General features: G+C 41.3%; 1 protein-coding gene across 3 annotated transcripts in view; it reads left to right on the top strand.

Annotated features, from left to right (window-relative positions):
- The window catches only part of HAPLN1 (hyaluronan and proteoglycan link protein 1), a 54,546-nt gene extending 33,368 nt beyond the window's left edge, over positions 1 to 21,178 (top strand). For all 3 annotated transcript variants that reach the window (XM_033164199.1, XM_033164198.1, XM_033164200.1), the window contains exons 3-5: positions 9,803 to 10,171; positions 18,093 to 18,395; positions 20,727 to 21,178. In XM_033164199.1, the coding sequence (XP_033020090.1) occupies positions 9,803 to 10,171; positions 18,093 to 18,395; positions 20,727 to 21,016 (962 nt within the window). In that variant the 3' untranslated portion in view covers positions 21,017 to 21,178. The remainder of the gene's footprint in view (positions 1 to 9,802; positions 10,172 to 18,092; positions 18,396 to 20,726) is intronic.
- Positions 21,179 to 21,704: the final 526 nt, after the last annotated feature.

The raw sequence follows: 21,704 nt of genomic DNA, 5'->3' as shown, positions 1-21,704 counted from the left end.
TGAAGCAAATCTACAGCAGTTGGAATTTATCTGGTAGTATTCCCAGTGACAATGCAGAACTTTCAGCATGTCCATAAAACTTTAGTTCTCACACCATTAACCCCCAATCCTGTGGCTAATTACCCTTCCTCCATACAAAGGGCTACTGGGGGAAAAAACAGAGTTGTAGACTTATTCTCTCTCTCTCTCTCTTTTAATATGATTAACTGTTCATGGCTCTCTTGTACACATTGCTAACATTTTAAGCTGCCCATTGACTAACACAGAGGTTGAGCGAAATAAAAGAATCTAGTAGGAGAACATTGTAGCCTACCAGGATTCTCAGTTACTGGTCTTTAAGATGACCAAACTTGAATAAGCACATTTCAAAGGAAGACACCAGTGTGAAGCCACTGAAATCCAATTCATCAAGAATGCCAGGCACTATGGGTCTAAACAGAAACAATGGTTTCCTGTCCCACTATCAGTGTTAATTAACAACATTGTTAAGCAGATTGTGTTATCACTTATCATTGCTGTTGTGAAGAGACATGTATTTATTTTAATTGAATTCAATGGACACTGTGTGACATTTTCTTCATTGCATTTCCCCCTGAACTTGCTGCTTACAATCCATGTGTGGTGTACCTGGAACTGAGGTTAACACTTTCTCTATCTGATGTAAAAGGTAAAGGGACCCCTGACCATTAGGTCCAGTCGTGTCTGACTCTGGGGTTGCGGCGCTCATCTCATGTTACTGGCCGAGGGCCGTTTACCTTCCCACTGGAGCGGTACCTATTTATCTACTTGCACTTTGATGTGTTTTTGAACTGCTAGGTGGGCAGGAGCTGGGGCCGAGCAACAGGAGCTCACCCCATTGCGGGGATTCGAACTGCCAACCTTCTGATCAGCAAGCCCTAGGCTCTGTGGTTTAACCCACAGCACCACCCACGTCCCTGATGAAGTGGACACAAAAATTCATGCCATTCACGCCATTAAAATGTGCTAAACTTCAAGGTGCCACTTTTTTTGCTAAACAAAAAAAGGGTGTAAAGGGAAGCTTAACACCAGGCAACTAACCAAAAGGAAATATTTCTTAGTGGTAGGGAGTGTCAGAGGATAAGCTAGGGGAGAGTAGCCTAGAACAGTGTGCTAATATAGGGAAGGACTTGCATGATCAGATGCAAGAGAAGGCAGGGCTCCAGATGTGGTGGAATTATGACTACTGAATGTTGCAGCAGAATACAAGTTCTTTAATAATTTGCATCCCACAATTTTTAGCATATACCACATGGTCATTTCCCTAAAGTACTTCTATAGTGTTGTAGATCCTGAGAGGACTTTGTGACTAGGTTCTAGCCAGTGGTTGTTCGCAGCATAATTACAATTATTGTGGGGTGTTGTTGTTGTTGTTGTTGTTGTTGTTTAAAAAAACAAGATTCAAGTGCCAGTGAGTATTTAATACCAAGCATGGACAGAACAATCCTATGGTGCAAGCATGCCACATGGCTACTATGCATGGATAGGACCAGATAAAATAGTCATGAACCAGTTCTCACCTTGCAAAGTCAACAGGGAGCCAACAGCTGCAGAAACCAATGCTAATATAGCAATCCCAGCAGACATTCCCCCCACCATTCAGCTTCTTCTTTAAACTTCCACAGCTGGAAGTTGAAGGAGTGCGTGTGTGAAAGGGCTTTGTAAACATCCCTGCTACAGAGGGCTATGGCATCATGGTGACATCAGGTGATTGACAGTTGGGTTGCCCCACCCAGCATAGGGGGTATAAAGATCTGGTCCTTCCATGAGAAAAGGTTCTCCATCCCTGGTCTAAGGGGAATGGGGGGCTTTGGCAAGCTTTAAGGGGAATGTAGGTTGGCAAGTTGTAAGAGTTGGAGATGACTTTCATGAGGGGACAGGATGGCTTCGACAACGAGTAAGGAGATGGGTTGTTGTTTTTTGGTAGGGGTTGAGGTTAGATGGGATTGGCAAGCAAAGCAAAGTGAGCAGCAATGGCAGCCCCTAGTTAATGTTCATTTGGAGACATGGGTAGGATAGATTTTTAAAACAACAGCAACAACAACAGCCTGCCATTTTACACAGTTTGCAGTTGCGAAAGTGGATGTGTTAAACAGTCAAAGGATACAATGTCTTTCTTTCCTCTTACATCTATATTTGTATTTACAGATAGGATCAGTTTAATTTGAACTCGGTCTGCTCCATCTGACATCTAGATCTCCAGCTAATGAGAGACTGTGTATCAGAGGCCCCATCTGGCATTAATCCTTACAACAATAATGTGGAGAGTGGGGAGGGAAGTCTGATATGCTTAGGAATAGCAGCATAGACAGAAATAAACTAAGCAGACTGAAGAAGCCAAATGAATATAAAATGATTTTGCTGACTGGATATCTGATACCAAAAGATTCTCAGTTCAGAAACATGGCAAAAGAAACCCCTGCAAAATTAACCCACTAGCACTTTCCAGGAGAGACACAACCTGCCAGTGTGTGCCTTGACCAAGACATGTGATGGAGTGTCACACACTCACCAGACTTGAAATAACTGTGAATGGACTGTGTGGTCCATTTCATTGAGCACACTCTCTTCACTTGTCCTACACAAGATAACCTCCAGACAAATGTTGAGCTCATCCTTTGGGGCAGGGCATATCTGACAACTATCTGGGTTTAGGCTTCAGCAGCATGCTAAGAATTCTGTCTGCCCTGCACTCATCTGCCCCCATTTGGCACCCACCTTGTCTCCTCAGCTCCCCTTTACCTAGAGTCTGCATTATGGGGGACCATTTCCAGCCTAGATTAAAATGACTCTAGAAATGCTCCTTAATGACTTTGAGAACCAGGCACACTTACCTGGAAATAAACTTCATTTAACATGTGGGAATTGCATCTGGGTCATTGGGTATGCCACTTAAGAGCAATTTATCCTGTTTCACTTCATGTTTCGTTTGTGATCCCAAGTAACTCACAGTCTTTTTAAAATTTAAATGCCTTCTGCAAGCAAAAGAGAAGATTGGGTGTGGAAAGGTGAATCGTGCAATTTTACTTTGTTAGACTTCAATTTTCAGGACACTTTTTATATGTTAAAGAAAGTTCAGCTTTTTATCAGACAGCATCAGTTGTTCACAATCCTAGCCTGGTTTGCACATCCTTTTAAACTCATCATATCAGTTTATTGTGAGGACCATGCCTTTACACAAATATCTACATAATAGTATTAAAATTCATTGTTTACTGTCCCAGCAAAACCCTCATCTCACGAAACAGAAAGAAAAGTACAACAAGCACAAGTTAAGAAAACGATGAAGGGGTCTTTTTTTTCCACGCAGAAATTTTTCCCAGGCTTTCATGGCCTTCATCACAAATATCGTTACCACATGGGAAATCCGTGGGTTAGCATCAACTAACAAAATTTTTACTCCATATTCAAGGTTATTTGTTGAATTGGGTATGATTTGCAAAATCACATCTCGAAAGCCCGAGTACCACCGGTCACCCTGGGAGCAGCAGCGCTGCACGGACGGGGTGACGGAGCGAGCAGTGGCGCATGGGGGTGACAAGCTGCGGCCCCTCCTGCCACTCCCCACGCACTGCCAGTCACCCCAGGAGCAGCAGCGCTGCACGGACGGGGTGCTCGCTCAGCCGTGCGCTGTTGCTCCCATGGTGACGGAGGGAGCGGCGGCGCGTGGGAGTGGCGGGAGGGGCCGCCGCATGTCACCCCCACCCGCCGCTTGTCACCCCCACCCTCTCCTGTCACCCGGGGCATACCACCCCTACCCCCCCAGCGATGCCCCTGCACAGTGGTGGTGTTGCAGTTCCCGCAAGTCATGGGGAGTTAGTGAGATTGCTATAGGAAGATGGTCACTCTTAATTCTATTAAAAGTGCTAAAGCCCTGTGACCTCTCCAAAAGTTTTGGGGAGACCAGGATATGGTCAATAACATTCGCACCTCTAGGCCCAGGAAAGGAAAAGAAACCCCCCCTGACCTATCCATATAGGTACCATGCAGACTGTACAAATTATGTTTGAAGGCAATCTCCAATAATGTAGTGCGTGCCTTGTTCAGGACCTTATCATTGAAGAACCAATCAGCCTCTGGCAGGAACTGGGAGTTGGAGCAGTACGTATTAATATCATTTCCTATCCTGGCATTAAAATCACCTGCAGCAGGATATCCAGGCCAGGGAGTTCTATTTCAGCCTTCTTCAAACATAGCTCTAAATCTTCCCAGGTTTGTGACGTCTGAGAGGGGGTACCCACGGGGGAAATATAGATATTAAAGCATTAAAAAATCTCCTACATTGCTAGAAATGAATATGATTTGTAGATCGTTACTCTTCACCCACTGCTGCCGCCGAACCTTACACTTTAGCTCAGTGGAAACAAAAGTGGCTAAGCCGCCACTAGGTCAGCCACGGGTATTTGGTTTTATCGCAGGGGTAACAAAGACTTCGTATCCCTGCAAAGAAGGGAGGTGGGAATATAGACATCATGTCTCCTGTAAGCATATAATCTGAATTTTTGTAAGGAAACCCAGAGGGTCGACATCACCCTGCTTAGATAGCCAACCCGCCACATTCCAAGATAAAATGTGGAAATAGGGTGATAGAGGAAATAGTGGCAGTCAATCTCTTTTCCGGTGGCATTCAGGGATCAGTAGATGTCTTGAGGCTCCTGGGCTAGCAGCACCCTCTCTCAGCCCCGCTTGAGGATTCCAACAGGTTTGGGGTCGCTGGTCCCTAGGTAGATGTGATGGCTTTAGCTGAGGGGCCAATATGTTGATATGGCCCAGAGGTTCCTCGATAACACTGTTACATGTTTCAAAATGTTCAGCAGATTTTTTTAAAATGTGGGCTTCGCCGACCCCTGTTGGTTGTAAAGATAAAAGGTCAGTTGCTGTGTCTTGCATTGATACTACTAGCGGGTTAGAGTTTAACAAATGCTGCGGCTCTTGACCACTTATTGGGCTTAAAATAATGGAAGCCTGCAGTTCTGGCATTGAGGCATGTGAGGACGAAAGCATTTCAGACCAATCTTGCTTGGGTAGTCCAGTGTCAGGCACATTATACGTAGAGACCAGGGTGCCAAGAGGGGGGTGTAGGAAATCGATTAAATCATTTGCAGGCGGGCTGGCCAAGTCCTGTTGGGTAATAGGTCTGCCCTTGTATGAGGTCCTCGGCTCCGTCCCCATCCCCTGTCCCCATCTATTTGCTTTTTGCAATGATCGGGCCTAGCATCAACATGGGCGGCACCTATCCTGGTGCATAGCGGTGTACAGGTCAAGTTGGTAAATACCCTTGTAAAATAGCTATACCATTTTCTTGTATGCTTTTTTAGTTTCCTTTTAAACTATAGTTAAATGAAAGTACTAGTGCACACTGCTGAAATTTTAGGTGCTTCCCTGCTCCTACTATGCTTCTGGGAACTTAGACTTACCGGTAGCCTGACTTAGCGTTACATCTGAACTCAGGTTTGTGGTGTTTTTCTTCAAACAAACCATGAGAAGTATCCAAGACTATGGCTTAGTTGACCGTGCAGCAGGAGTGGAGGAGGAGTGAAGCAGTCACAATATCAGCAGTGTGCACCAGCCTGCTGCATGTTCACCTTTAGTTTTGTTTACCTGTGGTTTAAAGTCCCTCTAACCTGAAAGACCCGGGTTCTAATCCCCAGATCGCCACTATCAGCATAACCTACTTGTTGTGGGGATGAGACGAGGGGAAGGTTGAATCATGTGTGCCACCTTGAAATGTTGGTGGAACTGTGAGATAAAAATATAATAGATGGTGTTGACTAATTTTTGGTAGAAAGTGCATTGTACATTCTTGCAAAAATGCGATGCCTGGATACTTTAGCCCAAACATTAACCATGTTAACTAATGTACTTATTTGAGCAAATGTAATTACTTTAGCCACACAAAAATCAATTGGACCCAAAATGGTTCATGTTCAAGAACTAAAAAAACCAACAACTTCCAGTCAGCTTTAAATATTATTGTTGCAGATGAGTAAGTATTATTTCAGGATCCAACTGAGCTCAATATAACAGTCACAATATGCAGGACAGTTGAAAATAAACATTCATTAAATAGCTAACATGGTCATACATATTTGAGCTTGGTACACAAATGAATTCAATCAAAATTACTGATTTATGCTGGTGCTGTCTTTCTGAAGCCAAAATAAATAATAAACAAAAATTCGAGTACTTTGGCTGCACTGGTCTATATATGTCAAACAATAGTGATAAAAAGCATGAGCACGTTATAAATTTATGTGTAAGTTTAATAACAGCTTGATTTTCATGACTTCGCCCAAATAATTGTAGGAATCCATGGTAAAACAGAATTATCATTAAACTAGTTTAAGGTTTAGATTTACATGGGAGTAAAACCCTCATAAACAGTGGGACTTACCTTCCTGAAATAAACGTTCTGTTTCCCCCTACAGGATTACTCCCAAAATGCAGCAGACCCAGATGTCTCAGGGATGTGGAAGGTTCCTTTATCTTAAGAAAATGTGGACTGTAATGAAAACTACAGTCACCTAGCATAGTGTTTATATAAAAATATAGGTTCATTTCATGTATAGACTATTAAAAGTTTTTGCCCCACATTATTTGTCTACCAACAATCTTCTAGAAGTGTTTGGGAAACTTTATATCTTATTCTCAAAACATGACAGTTTTCATATCAGCTTGTCTCTTTTATATACTTTCAACATAAATATTGGTTGAAATTATTTTTATACAAAGCAGCAGTCCCTGTAGGTTTTAATTTGTCATGTTTCTTGTAGCACAGTCTTTTCCTCTGATGCTAAAAATTTCATTAACCCAAATTATTTTATAAGTATAGTAGTAGATACTGTAGATATATGCCACTTCTGCTTCTCCCCCACCCCCCAAAAAATCATGTCATCCATGGCCATGCATGGGTACAAGGAATGAAGAACCGTGGAATTGCTCATCTTTTAGAAACCAGTCTGAACACTTTGTAGTCTAATTCCCAGACATATATCATGCTGCTTTCATTCCTTATTCCCATAAATTATACTTTTCCTGCTGTTTTATTGTTTCCTTGCTAATCTGGTGTGCAGATTTCTAGCCTCTCTCTCTGTAACTGAATGTGGAACACTATTTAAGTGACTACCAGCTTTAGATGCCTCCCCACCCCAGGTCCTAAATCGAGAATGGGAAACTTGTTGTTCTCCAGATGTTTGGACTATAAAGCCCATTATCCCTTACCATTGCCCGTGCTGGCTAGGGCTGATGCGAACTGTAGTCAAACAATACATGGAGCACCACATGTTCCCCATCCCTCTCCTAAATTAAGAAACTTTTTTCAGGAGTCAGTTTCTCAGTGGTACATATGAGAGCCACATGTGTGTGTGTTTTTCCTCCTTAACAAAAACACTTCCTTTTCAACCATTTTCAGGCTGCAGTGAGATCACCATTTATTTTACAGCATGAGGATGTGTGATGATTCACTGGCTTGTCTTCCCCAGTATATGTAATGCTAAGAGACAGTTGTATCTGCAGCCAGGGTTTTTGTTTTCTTTGCAAAATATGTAAGAGAACAGGGATCAAAAGGGCACTGGAGGAGAGTTACTCTACCAGCTGGGCTGTGTCACTTTCAGCTTTGGGTATACCACTGTTATCCCCAAGGCAGAAACATACTGTGAAACAAGATTCACAAACTACCAAGGTTTTTGCCAACTCTTCTGAACATGTTGACATGCCATTCACCAAAAGTTTGAAATCTATTATAAGGCATAAATAAATCCTATGCTAGTAATTGTCAATACATGAAGCTTGAAACAGAAGAAAGATCTGTTGATTGGGTCTGTTTTGGATGTGTTTCAGAATAGTTACTTATTTTTGTTTGTTTGTTTAAAATATTTCTAGTCTATTCTTCATTACTAAAATCAATCCAAATAAATGAAAACCAAGTAGTGGGGTAGGAGAGCTGGTGGAAAAAAATACACATCTGGCAACCAATGCGCCCCTTGGGCTTCTGATAGTATGTGGGTAGACCACTCTAAAAAGCCCAGGACACAAATTTTCATGGCCCTCTAGCAGCTATGGTGGCTCATTTATCAGAAGTAATGTATTTAGCATTAGCTCTGGAAGTGTATACTGGATTCTGATCAAACTAAGCCTCCTAGAGCAGATATTCTGCCACTGAGCTATTACCCTGTTATGTACTGAGTTGAATAGGATCCAAAATGCAGCAGTCTGATTGGTCCTAGAACAATAGGATTCAGAATGTAGCAGTCTGATTGGTCCTAGAACAATAGGATCCAGAATGCAGCAGTCTGATTGGTCCGTAGGAGCCACCCAATCCAGCTCCAGGTGGAAGTGAATCCGCAACCTGATTGGCATACAGGAGTATCCCGGAATTAGCCAGTCACGTGGGGCCGATTGTGTAAATAATGTATATAAAGCAGACGTTTTGGGGAAACTTCCATTCCTCGCTACTATGAGCTGAATAAAGACCATGAAATCCACACTTGATTCCAAGTATATTTCAGACCCTTACCCACAAAATCACTTTTAGTCCTGCATCAAGCAATGAAATTACGTTTATATATATAAAAAATCAGGATTGCAAGATGCATGGCAGTGGAAGACTTACTATGTAATTATAATATAATAACTATGTATGAAATAACTATGTATGAAAATGACACATTGCTGTCCTGCTACTGCTTATGTCAGGGGAAGTGCTGTAGGCACACAGTGGTCTTTCTCCTTCCAAACTCAGTGGTGGAGGACACCCACGCTTGTTTAGCCACCCAAAACTTTGTCAATGAATTGGAGCCATTAAATTTGGATGAAAAAGCAAGCTTCATAGAAATGCACTCCACAGAAATGCACTTTACATTATACCATCAAAAAATTAATTTTATGCAATAGTATAGTCAGTATTTCTCATAAGACTATATTGTTTTACATTAAGCTCTAATTATAAGCAAGCAATTGAACAAAATTCTGTGCCTTTGCATGCTATGTACAAAAAGTTGTTTTAAAACTCCATGTCCTTGAGCCTAATACAGCACCCTAGATAGTGATCTACTGCTAATGCAGACCACTTGGAAAGGACAAATTGTTTTGGAAAGGCCATTTTGTCTACACTTGTAATTGCCCCTTAATTAAAGGTTAAGGACTGTCATTTGTACAGAGAGGGGGAGGAATTCTCAGTGGGAAACCCTGAATGGAACTTCTTTGACTACAAATGAGAAGTTCTCTGAGTTACTCTCTTTATTACTATGTGTTATCATGCTTAAGCATTTGTGTCATGTATTCACTAGTCACATTGCTGTGCCTCAGTTTACTCAGATGTAAAGGGAGATAAATAGTATAAGCACAGTACAGTGGTTTGTTTGTTTTTAAAGTACTTTCACAAATTTAAAAAGGGGCTTCCTGTGCATTGTGTGACTTGCCTCACTGCTTTAGTCATATGGAACCATCTGCCTGCACACACATTTAGTTTCCACTTTTTCTTCATGGCATATCTGAGTCTGGAATCTGCTATCCCCACCATTGTGCAGCTTGCATGTATGTTCCTAGACCACAAGTGGGTCTCTGTAGCTCTCCAGATATTAATGAACGACAACTGCCATCATCCCCGATCAATCACCTTGTTGACTGGGGCTCATGGGAACTGAAGTCCAACAATGCTTGGAAAGACCATAGGCTGCCTACACCCCCACAACCATGCACAGGAATGCCCCTTTTTTAAATTTGTGAAATGTAGGATAGAATGCCAAACTAATCATTGTTTCTTTTCTTCCCAATATGTGATCAGAAAATGGACCTCGCCTCCTTGTGGAAGCAGATCAAACAAAAATCTTCTCACAACGGGGCGGCAATGTTACACTGCCATGTAAATTTTATCGTGACCATGGATCATCTGACTCGGGATCCCATAAAATTCGGGTCAAGTGGACCAAACTCACCTCAGATTACCTCAAGGAAGTGGATGTCTATGTTGAAATGGGATATCACAAAAAGAGCTATGGGAATTACCAAGGAAGGGTTTTCCTGAAGAAAAGCACTGAAAATGATGCCTCCCTTGTAATCACAAATATAATGCTGGAGGATTATGGGAAATACAAATGTGAAGTGATTGAAGGTTTAGAAGATGACACAACTGTCATATCTCTGGACTTAGAAGGCAAGTAGTCTTGGAATTGCTGGCTACTGTTGTTGTTGTTGCTGCTGCTGCTGCTGCTGCTGTTGTCATATTTCTTATCTACCCTTCACCATTAAGGTCCCAGGGCAGGTTAAAAATACAACATAATATAAAATACAATATCAAAATTATGTGTGTGTGTGTGTATCTATAGATGATAGATAGATAGATGATAGATAGATAGATAGATAGATAGATAGATAGATAGTGTCAGTGTGTCTTCAGCTTATGGTGAAAGTTATGCAATGAAGATGACAGACACACCTTTTGGAAACACTGTTTCACAGCTTACATACATAGAGCTCTTTAGAAAGTTTACAACTTTAACTGCTGCTAAATCCCTATACTTCCAGAGCAGTGTGCCAATGTATATCAAGAGCCCTGAACCACCTATTTCAGAAATAATATCTGCAAGGGCAGATATCGTGAACCACATCACATGCAGTTTGGTTCTTAGTCAAACAAGGTTATGACACCTTCATTAACTGGTTTAGATCTAGTGCAGCAAGAGCTTTTGTAAAGATGCATTTGAAGTATGCCATTATGTACAAATATTCATGCTGAAACAATCCTGGTAATTTTGCAAGTGCCACCACATTCTTTGCCTTGCTGTTTGCAGGCTAACATGTCTGCCATTCTTAATTTATTTATTTTTTTCTCTGAGAAAATATTAACTTTGAATCTGCTTCCAAATAAATAAATAAATGTCCACTAAAAGTTGACATGAAATTAAGGTGACTTGTTTTATTTAGCCATGAAATTATCTGTTGTCTTTAAAGAAACAGAAAACACAAAAAACCAAGGAATTTAAGCAGCTACAAGTTCTCTGTACATGTTTATGTCGTGGCACATTTCATTTTCCATTCTGTCAACACAAGCTTGTTATAAATCATTTTAGTAACAGTTTCGGATTTATCTGTGATGAAATCAAGTTTTGGTCTTGGTACATTTTTAAGGGAGTGTCTTTTGGTTTGTGCGGTGAACTCAGCAATTACATGAAAGTGAGTTCTGCAATGGCCCCAAAAAGGGAATTAGAAGGAAGCTGATGGGCTTCTAAGAACAGTAAGCTCTCTTAGTCTCCTGCCATGCCCCCAAACCACAGCATTATTTGGATATGCTTTTGAGCATGCTTAGACCTTACTTTCCTCATTACCTACAATTCCTAAAAGATTTAAAAACACTAAGCCCATAAATTCCTTCTGCCCTGCTGGTGGAGCCAGGTAGGGTATTAAATGAGACAATTAGACCACATTCACCATATTTGAGATAAAAATGACCATAGGTTTGACTTCCGGCGGCTGGCGCCATTATGGATGGTCGTGGGCTGCTTCGGCTGCGAAGCACCCAGTTCATCCCGGGGGTTAGGAGCCCTGCAGCCGCATAGCGGGGCTTCGGTTGGGGCGCGGGAAGAGCGTCCCGTGCCCTGGGCTCCCCGGCTGTGCCCGTTGTGCTCCGAACCCTTCCCCCGCGCCCCCTGTAAAGGGGGAGTGGGGGTGAAGGGACCACGGAGCCGGGCTTTAGGGGACATGCCCCAACCAGGATGTTTACATGCGGCGGCAAAGTCCGTGATGAGCGTCTCTGTTCTACCTGTCATTAAGGAGTTGCTAAGAAACCAGAAGCTGTGAGTAATTGACTGACTCTTTGTATTCCGGGAAAGCTCTGGGATTAAGAAGAAAGGCAGCCCGCCTCTCTCCCTTCGGGTGGTGAAAGAAATTAACCCTTTAAGTGACTGCTGCTACAACAATCAATTGAAAGCATTTTGAATTTGAAAGCTGAGTCTGTTGAGATCTCCTTTTGGGGGTTAACTGAGGAAAAAATATCTCCGTTTGAAGTTTTGGTCTTTATATTCCGACATCGGAAGAAATGGCGGCGATTTGGACTTGCGTAGGAAAAAATTGAGACAAAGGAAGGAAAAGACAGGAAACGTAACTTGATACCCACCTCCCCCCGAAGATGTTGGACTTTGCGCTTATGTTGGCACTGAAGGACTGGGAGGATGAGGAAAAGCTTACTGTCTTTCAATTGGAACTGCTTGATCGAAAATTAAGAGCCTTGAGTGGGATTATAAATGGAAAGAATTTGTTTTCCACAGAGGAGGCTTTTCGAAAGTTTTATTCAATGGAAACAGACTTTTGCAAAGAGCTGGAAGATGTGTTGGAAGGATGGTTTGAGATGGCTGAGCAAATCCGAGTGGAACAGGGGCCGATTTCAGGGGGTGGCAGCAGCCCTGGAACGGAAAGATTTTTAATATCCAGACTCCGAGGTGGCAGTTCGGGGTCGAGGGACACAGAATTAAGATTTCTACAAGAAGAAGAAGTATGGTACAAAGGCACGGAGAAACTCAGAATGGAGAGGATGAGCATCTTGGAGCTCGATGCAGGGTTTGTTGTGGGTGCAACCTGGATCTGTGGACATTCAGAAGAATATAATAGGAGATCCGGTTCTGGTGAAAGACAGGAGAAGATAATGGACAGAAGGGGAGTGGGTTGAACCAATTAATGTATAATATAGATGGTCTGCCATGGTATCCGAAATCGGAGTGTGAAGTCTGTTAATTACAAGTCTATTTTAAATAAGTAAGGAGATATTGAATTTAAGTGAAAAGCAGCATGATAAATGATAGAAGAAACAAGTTTAGCTGTAAGAATATTTGGTTAAGTTTTAGGTTATAATGCAAAGATTAAGACAAAGGTGTTTTTTCTTTTTTAAGTAAAGTTAATCTTTATAGAGAAAAGTTGTTAAGGAAATAGTGTACTGTTTTAAAACCGAAGGTGTATAGGCGGGGGAAGTCAAACGTCAAGATCTGGAACTAGAAATTTTTTTTTTAGTAAGGTATACAGATAAGAAGAAGAATCCTGACATTATGTGTATTTGTATTTGTTTTGATATTTGTAGGTGTGGGGGTTGGGTTTGTGTTATTTTGTGAAAATGTCAATAAATTTTGTTTAAAAAAAATGACCATAGGTTTATCAAAAAGCATATATATAGCTGGTTTGATCTAGAAAAAAGGGCCTCATTGAATTATATGGCAATCATACTTTCCTCTCTTCTCTTTACATTCTTCAGGAATGTTTAATTTCTTTCCATTGTTATGGAAATTTATACTTGGAAAATGCAAGAGTCCCTTTAGAAAAATTCAGCAAAGCATTATCTTTCTTTTAGAACAATTGAGTTTCTTCTGCCGTACATGACACTTGCATACAGTCTTCAGTTGCCTGATGGAACAAGTGTAACTGCTGATGAAACTGTGAATCAATAAGACAGTTGTCCCTAGATAATGGTCTTATTGGATGATGCTTGGCAGATTGACAAAAACATTTATTTCCAGGAATGTCTCTAAGCTGGTCAAAACAGTTAATCATTCCTATGTAACTTCACTCAGAAACCATATTTGTCATAACAATGACATCTACTGTCTGTTTTAAGGGGCTTCCTTCTCCTGGTGCTAATTTTTCAGTTTGTAAACTGCTTTATAGATCCTGGCTGACAGAATTTGTGAATTCCCTGGGATAGCCCTGCAAGTAAAGCCATTGTGGTGCCCTCCAAATGCTGTTGGACCAGCGTTCCAGCCATCCTTGACAAGGCCATGCTAGATGGGGCTGATGTGAGCTGTAGTCCAACAACATATGGCCATATCAACAAGAGAGAGAGAGGGAGAGAGGGGGGGATCTTGTAGATACAGCACTAATAAAACTTCCAAGTTTGTTCTGGGATGGCAGAACCCTGGCAGAAGGAGGGACCATACCTTAGAGTTGGGACACACGCTTTGCCTTCCGAAGGTCTCTGGTTCAGTCTTTGGCATCTCCAGCTAAGAGAATGATATAGCACTAAAGTGACAGAAATCTGCTAGAGACCGTGCAGAGCTGCTACCTGTCAGGGTAGGTGATACTGGACAAATCATCTTAAGGAGTTTAGGTCACCAGCAGAGCATATGCATTTCATACAGAAGGTCATGGGACCAATCCCTGGAATCCTCAGGTAGGGCTGGGAAAGATGAGCTGCTACCAATTGGTTGAGAATGTCCTAGATTGACCAATGATTTGACTCTAAGGCAGTTTCCTCTTTTCCTGACCTTGCTTCCTGAACGCAGCTATGGGAGGGCAATGAATTATGAAGGTGTGAGATTAAATAAAATAAAATAAAAACAGTATTACAGCAACATCAATTGGAAAAATGCTTGTTAGGCAAATATGCATGCCAGGTTAAGATGGTTACACTATGGTGGACTGCAGCAAGCTCTACTGTATCCCATGTTGACTCTGGCTATGAGAAGTCTGACATTTTTGTTTAGACTACCACCAAAGGAAGCCAATTTCTTTACTCTGGCTGAGGCTAGTCTCTTTTTTTCCATGTGGACTTATGGTACAGGAAATTTAAGTCTCTCTGTAAATACAGACCAGTTATTCTTAAAACTGATAATTGACTACAGTGTTAACTCAGCAACTCTAGCACCCTTTGCAGCTGTCACAGTTAAAATCCAAAATTTGTCCTTAGAAAATGGTATCTATAAAAGTATATTGATTTCCACAACCCAGGCTTCTCAGAACGCAGGGATCAATGTTAAATAGATATCAAACGTCTCTATTCTTTGCTCCAGAATATATTCTGCCAGTATTTTGGAAGAAGTAAATGGATGTCACTGTATGCAGCTGGTAACCCGAGCCTCCAAATGGGAGAAAGATGGAATTCCATGACTATGGGAAAAATAACCTTTTCTGTTGGCTGGGTCTTCCAAGCTGAAGAGAAGTGTTCCTCAGCATTCAGATTTTGGCAGATCTTTGGATAGGGCGCATGAATATTTATTAGCTAATTCTTTGGCTTAGTAGACCAATATTCATTCTATAGTGAAAAGCAGATGTTAGATATTGCTCTCCAGTGGTACCTAATAGCACTTCACTGTCAGAGAGACTCAGCTTAATAACGTTTAAGAATGATCTAGCACACATTTAAGAATGCTAGATCATTAGCATCAACACTGTGTGCTGAATAACTGCAATTAGTAGTTTCTTGTAAAATACACTGGATGACCAGAACCATCAAGTGACAACAGCAGTTGGGGAAAAGTTTGCATTTTATAGGTAAATAAGTTATACCCAATAGATCTGATTTATCCCTTTCTTCTTTTTGAAATACTGCTCTAAATAATCACCTTTTGAGTCTTAGTACCTTAGAGGCTTAATTGAAGAAGACTCAACAATTTCATTTGATCCAAAATACAGTGGCCAGATTACCAGTTGGTGCTGCTGTTAGAACCCGTATCACTACTATTCTAAAAGAACTGCATTAGGTGCCAAGCCAGATTTACAGGCCCAATTCAAGATGCTTACAATAATATTTAAAATCTCAAATTATTTAGGCCCAAAAAAAATTTAAAGATCACCTCGTTCCCTACAAACCATCCTGGGTATTAAGTTCAGTAGAGGGCCCTTTTGTAGTTCCACCTCCATGGACAGCTGTGAGTCCAAAATGACTCCCAGGCTATGCACCTGGTCCTTCAGGGACACAGTTACCCCATTCAAGACCAGAGAGTCCCCCATACTTGCCTGCCCCCTGTGCCCCCAAACAGTACTTCTGTCTTGTCAGGATTCAACCTCAATCTGTTAGCCGACATCCATCCTCCAACCGCCTCCAGACACTCACACAGGACCTTCACCGCCTTCACTGGTTCTGATTTAAAAGAGAGGTAGAGCTGGGTATCATCCGCATGCTGATGAACACCCAACCCAACGCCCCTGGTGCTCTCTCACAGTGGCTTCATATAGATGTTAAAAAGCATGGGGGAGGATGGAACCCTGAGGCACCCCACAAGTGAGAGCCCAGGCACTGGATTTATCTTTGTCATCCCATGTTTCAGCAGTTCTCCAAGGATGGTTTAAAAGCTTCAGCTGGCACAGAATGTTGTGACTCTTGTTTTCACAGGACTTAGTGACACCTAACATTTTCCTTCTGTTTTTGGTTCAGCAGCCCTGGCTTCCTTTCTGGGTTGTTGCAAGTTTTAATATGTGTTGCTAGGTCTTAAAATGTCTTATTATCGATATATGTTTTTACAGCTTAATTTTTTTATTGTGTTGTACATAATTTCAGATGCCCTATTAAGGGCACAGAATAAGGAATATTGTAAATAAACAAATACACTTTGTAAATACAGAAATATGCTTTGTTTTAATGTGAGCATCTTAAAAAAAAAGCAGGATTTTTAAATGTAGACGTTGATTCCGATACATAGGCTCTGCTTTCAGTTTGAATTAAATTTTCCTTTAAAGAAGGAAGTGGAGGAAGGTATCTTTCACAGAAATGCTGCAGACCTGTTTACTTGGGAAAGATGCCAGTTTGGCTTTTAGCCCTAAATATGAACTAACAATGCTTTACATAAATGTAACTAGAAAATTTTAAACAGTTACTGTGTAAATATGAATGCCTTGTTCCCACTGTACCGTTTAGAATATGGGCACAGAGTTAGTTAACAATATATTTTTCCTTTCTAACTCTAATGTCTTTGCACTTTAGTTTATTCTAAATTATTCTCAAAAGGGGGGGGGGGTACTTCATGTGTATTTGTATTAGATTGTTCTCCGCATTCCCACAATGCACTGCTGTGCATTTGACATAAGAACCTGCCCTAATATTGAGGCTATAAGAACATGCAAAAAGTTCTGGATCAGTCCGGAAAGGTCCATTTAGTTCTGGACCTTGGCAGGAATTCAGCATTGCACTGAGGCGATCGTTCTGTCAGGACAAGCATTTCGGCTTGCCAGATGGAACGATCCTGTTTATCTTCAACCCTGACCCCTGACCCCTGAGCCAATTTAAGGGGGGGGGAGTATGGTGTGCAGGGTGTGCATGTGCAGGGGGTAGAAGAATAAGGGAAAGCCCCCACTGAGCAAGCAGAAACCCTTCTGCAGCACTTCCACTGATGGGACTTGCTTGCTGAATCCTGCCCCTTGTATTTAAGAGTGTATTTAAGAGTGTTTCACTTAACAGTTCAGCTAGGAAACTCCAAAAAGGGCTTCCCCACCAGCATCTGGGGTTGACTTGCCTCAATAAACAAATCTTCATAAAAACAGTTTACGGTCACAGTGGAGGGGAAAACTCGAGTAATCATTCTCCATCTTACCTATCTTTGATGCTAACCCATCAGCAGAATGGTCACAGAGCCATAATCTGGGAGCACACATGCACATGCCTTGGGGCTAAGCCATTGTTTGGTTTAGTGTGTGATGTGTGAGCAAGGACTCCCAGTTGCTGTTCAGAGATACAGGTTTCATGTAGCTACAGTATCAGAGCTAACAACCACTGATATATTTGCTCCATAGAGATGGTGCTGAAAAGTGCAACATGAAACAATGCTTTAATGTGATAACTGTTCATTATGACCCATATCAAAGAACACATTTGCCCAGTTCTACATATGTTTTTTTTCTTCTCTCTTTCTGTCTGTCTAAATGAGGCAGTCCCTCTGCCAACTTGATTTCCTTTGCTCTTCTGGATATTCCCTAGGTTTCTCCATTTTGGTATGCTTGCTCTGTGGAGAATAGAATTGATGGATGAGGGTAATGTTTCTAATTGGTGATGGCCCACACTTGAAAATAGCATGCGGGATTGGTGGCATTCCAATAGGAAAGGGTGTGATTCTGTCTGAGAGAGAAGCCTTCTGTCTGCGGAGACAGGCAGAACTCTCAGACTAAACAGCTCACTCCCTGAGAGCCAATATCTCCAGATATAAAACTTAACAGGTTGCTCTTTTGGCATCATATACATGTAACTCTCTCACCACCACAACCCTACATTTCCAGCAAATGTTCCTTGCACCTCTTCTGATGACATTCATGTGTGAACACACACATGTTTAAAATTATAGCTAAACCATTCATTTCACCCACTTCTATTTTATTTTCTCTCTCAGGCATTGTATTCCCTTACTTCCCACGACTGGGTCGTTACAACTTAAACTTCCACGAGGCTCAGCAAGCCTGCCTGGACCAAGATGCAGTTATCGCTTCATTTGACCAGTTGTACGATGCGTGGAGAGCAGGCCTGGACTGGTGCAATGCTGGCTGGCTCAGCGACGGGTCGGTGCAATATCCCATTACGCATCCCAGGGAGCCTTGCGGTGGGAAGAATACAGTGCCTGGAATCCGGAATTATGGCTTCTCAAATAAAGATCAAAGTAGATACGATGTCTTCTGTTTTACATCCCATTTTAATGGTAAGGAATTCTGACTCCCTTTTCAAAGGGGCCCATTGGTGCTTTAGGGGGAAAGAATGACAAGCCGGAACAATTTATTACTCATTTTGGGAAAGGATCATAGCTCACTGGTAGAACACATGTTTCGCATGCAGAAGGTCACAGGTTCATTCTCTGGCATCTCTGGTTAAAATGATCAGGTAATGTTTGGTGGGAAAGGCCTCTGCTGGAGACCCTGAGGGTCAAGCTCTGTGTTATGGTTAATACATACTGCACAGCTATGCCTGTAATTTTTCTTAAATTAATTACAGCTGTAGGGGGCTCCAGTTATTATTGGCATTGCAACATGTAGGGAAGGGAGGGTTGGCACCATTGAGAACTTTTTTTGCTGAGCCTCCTAGCCTATGGGAGGGTGTTATTCAGGGGAGGGGGGCACAGCTGGAGAAAAAAAGAGTAAGCCTCCACTCCCTGCATGCTTCAATCCTGATAACAATCAAATAATCTGTAATTAATTTAAGGAAAACAAGAGACACAGTCACACACTATGCATTAATTGTAGTGTGTAGTTTTTCATGAGAAACAGTGCCAGTGAGGTTCAACAATACTGGGCTTGGTGGATAAATAGTGTGATCTGATACCATTTTATTTTATTTGATTGAAATATTTCCATCCTAATGAGAACCTTCAGCTCAAAATTCAGGGGTGTGGTGTGAATGGGGCCATGAAATTAAAGGGAAGTTGTGTTTTTTGTCCAGTGCTAGAATACAATAATACAGTAAATGAACTTGCAAAGTCAACTGAATTTCTCTATATAGCCTGGAAATCACTGGTCTGTTTAGGAGAGGAGGGGAGGACCATCACACAACAGACTTCCCTCTTCAGCAACAACTTGGACTGTCTTCTGTTCCTCAGACATGGGCCTCTCCCATATGTCTTAACTTGTATGCATGTTGGGGAGCAGATGTTTGGCCTGTAGCCTGCGAGCTAAGAGATGCTCACATTCTCCGCTTACACACGCTCTGGGTATTGACAATTAAATTTATTTGCCCTAAAACATGCAAAGAGCAAATACTTCTCTTGCTTTGAGCATTCCTGAGTTTGCTTTTCCAAAACAAATAGTGTTCAAAACCAGAGTTAAAACATTGTGCAAATGTTTACCTGATCCAGATCCAGCTAAATTGTTCCAGAAGGGGATGGTTAAGTTAATGCAAATAAATCCAGTGCCATGTAAGCAGTTTTATGCAGTTTGTAGAAAAGGGGATATATAATAAACAAACAACCACGCATGAAAAAGGGCTAGTCAGTCTTTGAATAATTGCAATGAAAATTCATTTCACCCTGTAAGGTCTGGTTCCTTCATGCCCCTTCTTCATGTGCAGATGTGTGAGCATGCTTGCATTATGCAATAGAACAAACTGCTTCATTAGCATCTCAATTAAAAAAAAAAAACTTATGCACAGACATGGAAACAGGAAGACTATTAGAAAGAATATCATTAATTCTATAAAGTTCTGCTGCCTTCCACCCGTAAGGCAAAAGGATGGGTGGTCTGGTATAGGAATTAAAGGGGTTGTAGACAGAACTACATGTGAACACAATCTCTTCCATACCCTAAAAGACAATTGAGGAAAGGGATTGTGTAGTTTCCCAATGCACACCCAAGAAGGATTTTTAAAATGCATGCCATTAATTGAAGGAGAGGTGGGCACGGAACCTTAAAGTGTGAGGCTGTGCCAGGAAAGTGCAGTGCAAAAGGAAGTCTGGATGAGCCTCGTGTCTGTTGCAGCAATATCAACAGAGTCCTGTGTCACTTAAAGACTAACAAATGGATTTGTTATGGCACGTTTTATCAACTGCATGAAGTGAATTGAGATTTCACTCCGTGTAATGATAAAGTTAGTCTTAGTCCAAGGAAGCTCATGGTATAATAAATAAATGTTCATATTTATGGTACTGCAGTTTTTGCTGTGTAATATAGATATTTTGTAACCTTCATGGTTCATAGTTGCATGCCATATTGCATTTTTTTTAAAAAAAAAATCAGTACATGGTGCATCACTTAATATCAACACAAGCTTCTGGTTTGTGGCTGTAGGTAAGATCAAAAGGCAATGTAATGTCCAGCACTATTAATGAGAGGCATTGTGCAGCGGCTCTTACAGAAACAACAGTAGTCACTTCAAGATTATATAGTGAGTTCTGTTGAAAGCTGGCAAAAAGAATAAGTAATTTTTCTATAAAAAGAGAACTGTAATTTTAACTTTACTGCTCAACAGCAATTGCTTTAAAGAACTGTAAAGAAAACATATTATAACTTTATCTTGTTCTTGATATTTTCTCTGCTTTCATTAGGCCGTTTTTACTACCTAATACACCCAACCAAGCTGACCTACGACGAAGCAGTGCATGCCTGCCTCAAAGATGGTGCACAGATTGCTAAAGTAGGCCAAATGTTTGCAGCCTGGAAACTCCTGGGATACGACCGCTGTGATGCCGGCTGGCTGGCTGATGGCAGCGTCCGCTACCCCATCTCTAGGCCAAGGAAACGCTGCAGTCCTACTGAAGCAGCAGTCCGCTTTGTGGGCTTTCCCGATAAAAAGCACAAGCTCTATGGTGTCTACTGCTTTAGGTCATACCAGTGAATGTACCTAGAGCACAACAACATCCGAATCCATCATGTGAAGGATTTTGTTTCAACGAACTCATGCAAGTTACCAAAACTGTGATGAATCTTTTTTACTTACTGTAAAGAGTCATTTTCATAAAAAAAAACCCAACCTATTAATTTGTTTTGGTTATTTTTTTTAAACCTATCATTGAATAGATATTTTAAATTAATATAATTTAAAGGAAGCTCTAGGTAAGGAAGTGCTTGAAGTGTAACTGTTTAAGCTACGTCATTCCAACAAAGCATATTTTTTCATGAATGGGGCATGCAATAGCTTGATGATTGCTAGGACTTAAGTTAAAGAATGTAAGGCTACTCAAAGCAGACACCTTTCCGAGTTTACATATTTGCATCATGTTAAAATAGAATAATGAGATCTGCAGGTCTGAACTACATTAATCTTTCCTTGACTGCCATGTGGTTTTGCGAGCAGTTAGATACAAAGATGTGAACACGAGTTAAAGTGACAGTGCTTTTTGAAGTCTGCAATGCGAGAACTGCTTCACTATTTAAAATCCTGCCTTTTATCAAAACTTGCTCAATAATCTCATAACATTCCAACAAGCACAGCTAAATCTTCTGAACGTCATTCCCAGTCTTATTGTGTATGTAGTAGATAATGTGTGTATGAATAATTAAAGGATGGGCCCTACCTTCTTCTT

The sequence above is a fragment of the Lacerta agilis genome, chromosome 11 (genome assembly GCF_009819535.1).
Source record: "Lacerta agilis isolate rLacAgi1 chromosome 11, rLacAgi1.pri, whole genome shotgun sequence".
Taxonomy (NCBI): domain Eukaryota; kingdom Metazoa; phylum Chordata; class Lepidosauria; order Squamata; family Lacertidae; genus Lacerta; species Lacerta agilis.
Note: the sequence above shows the minus strand (reverse complement) of the source record. Positions and strands in the feature narration are given on the sequence as shown.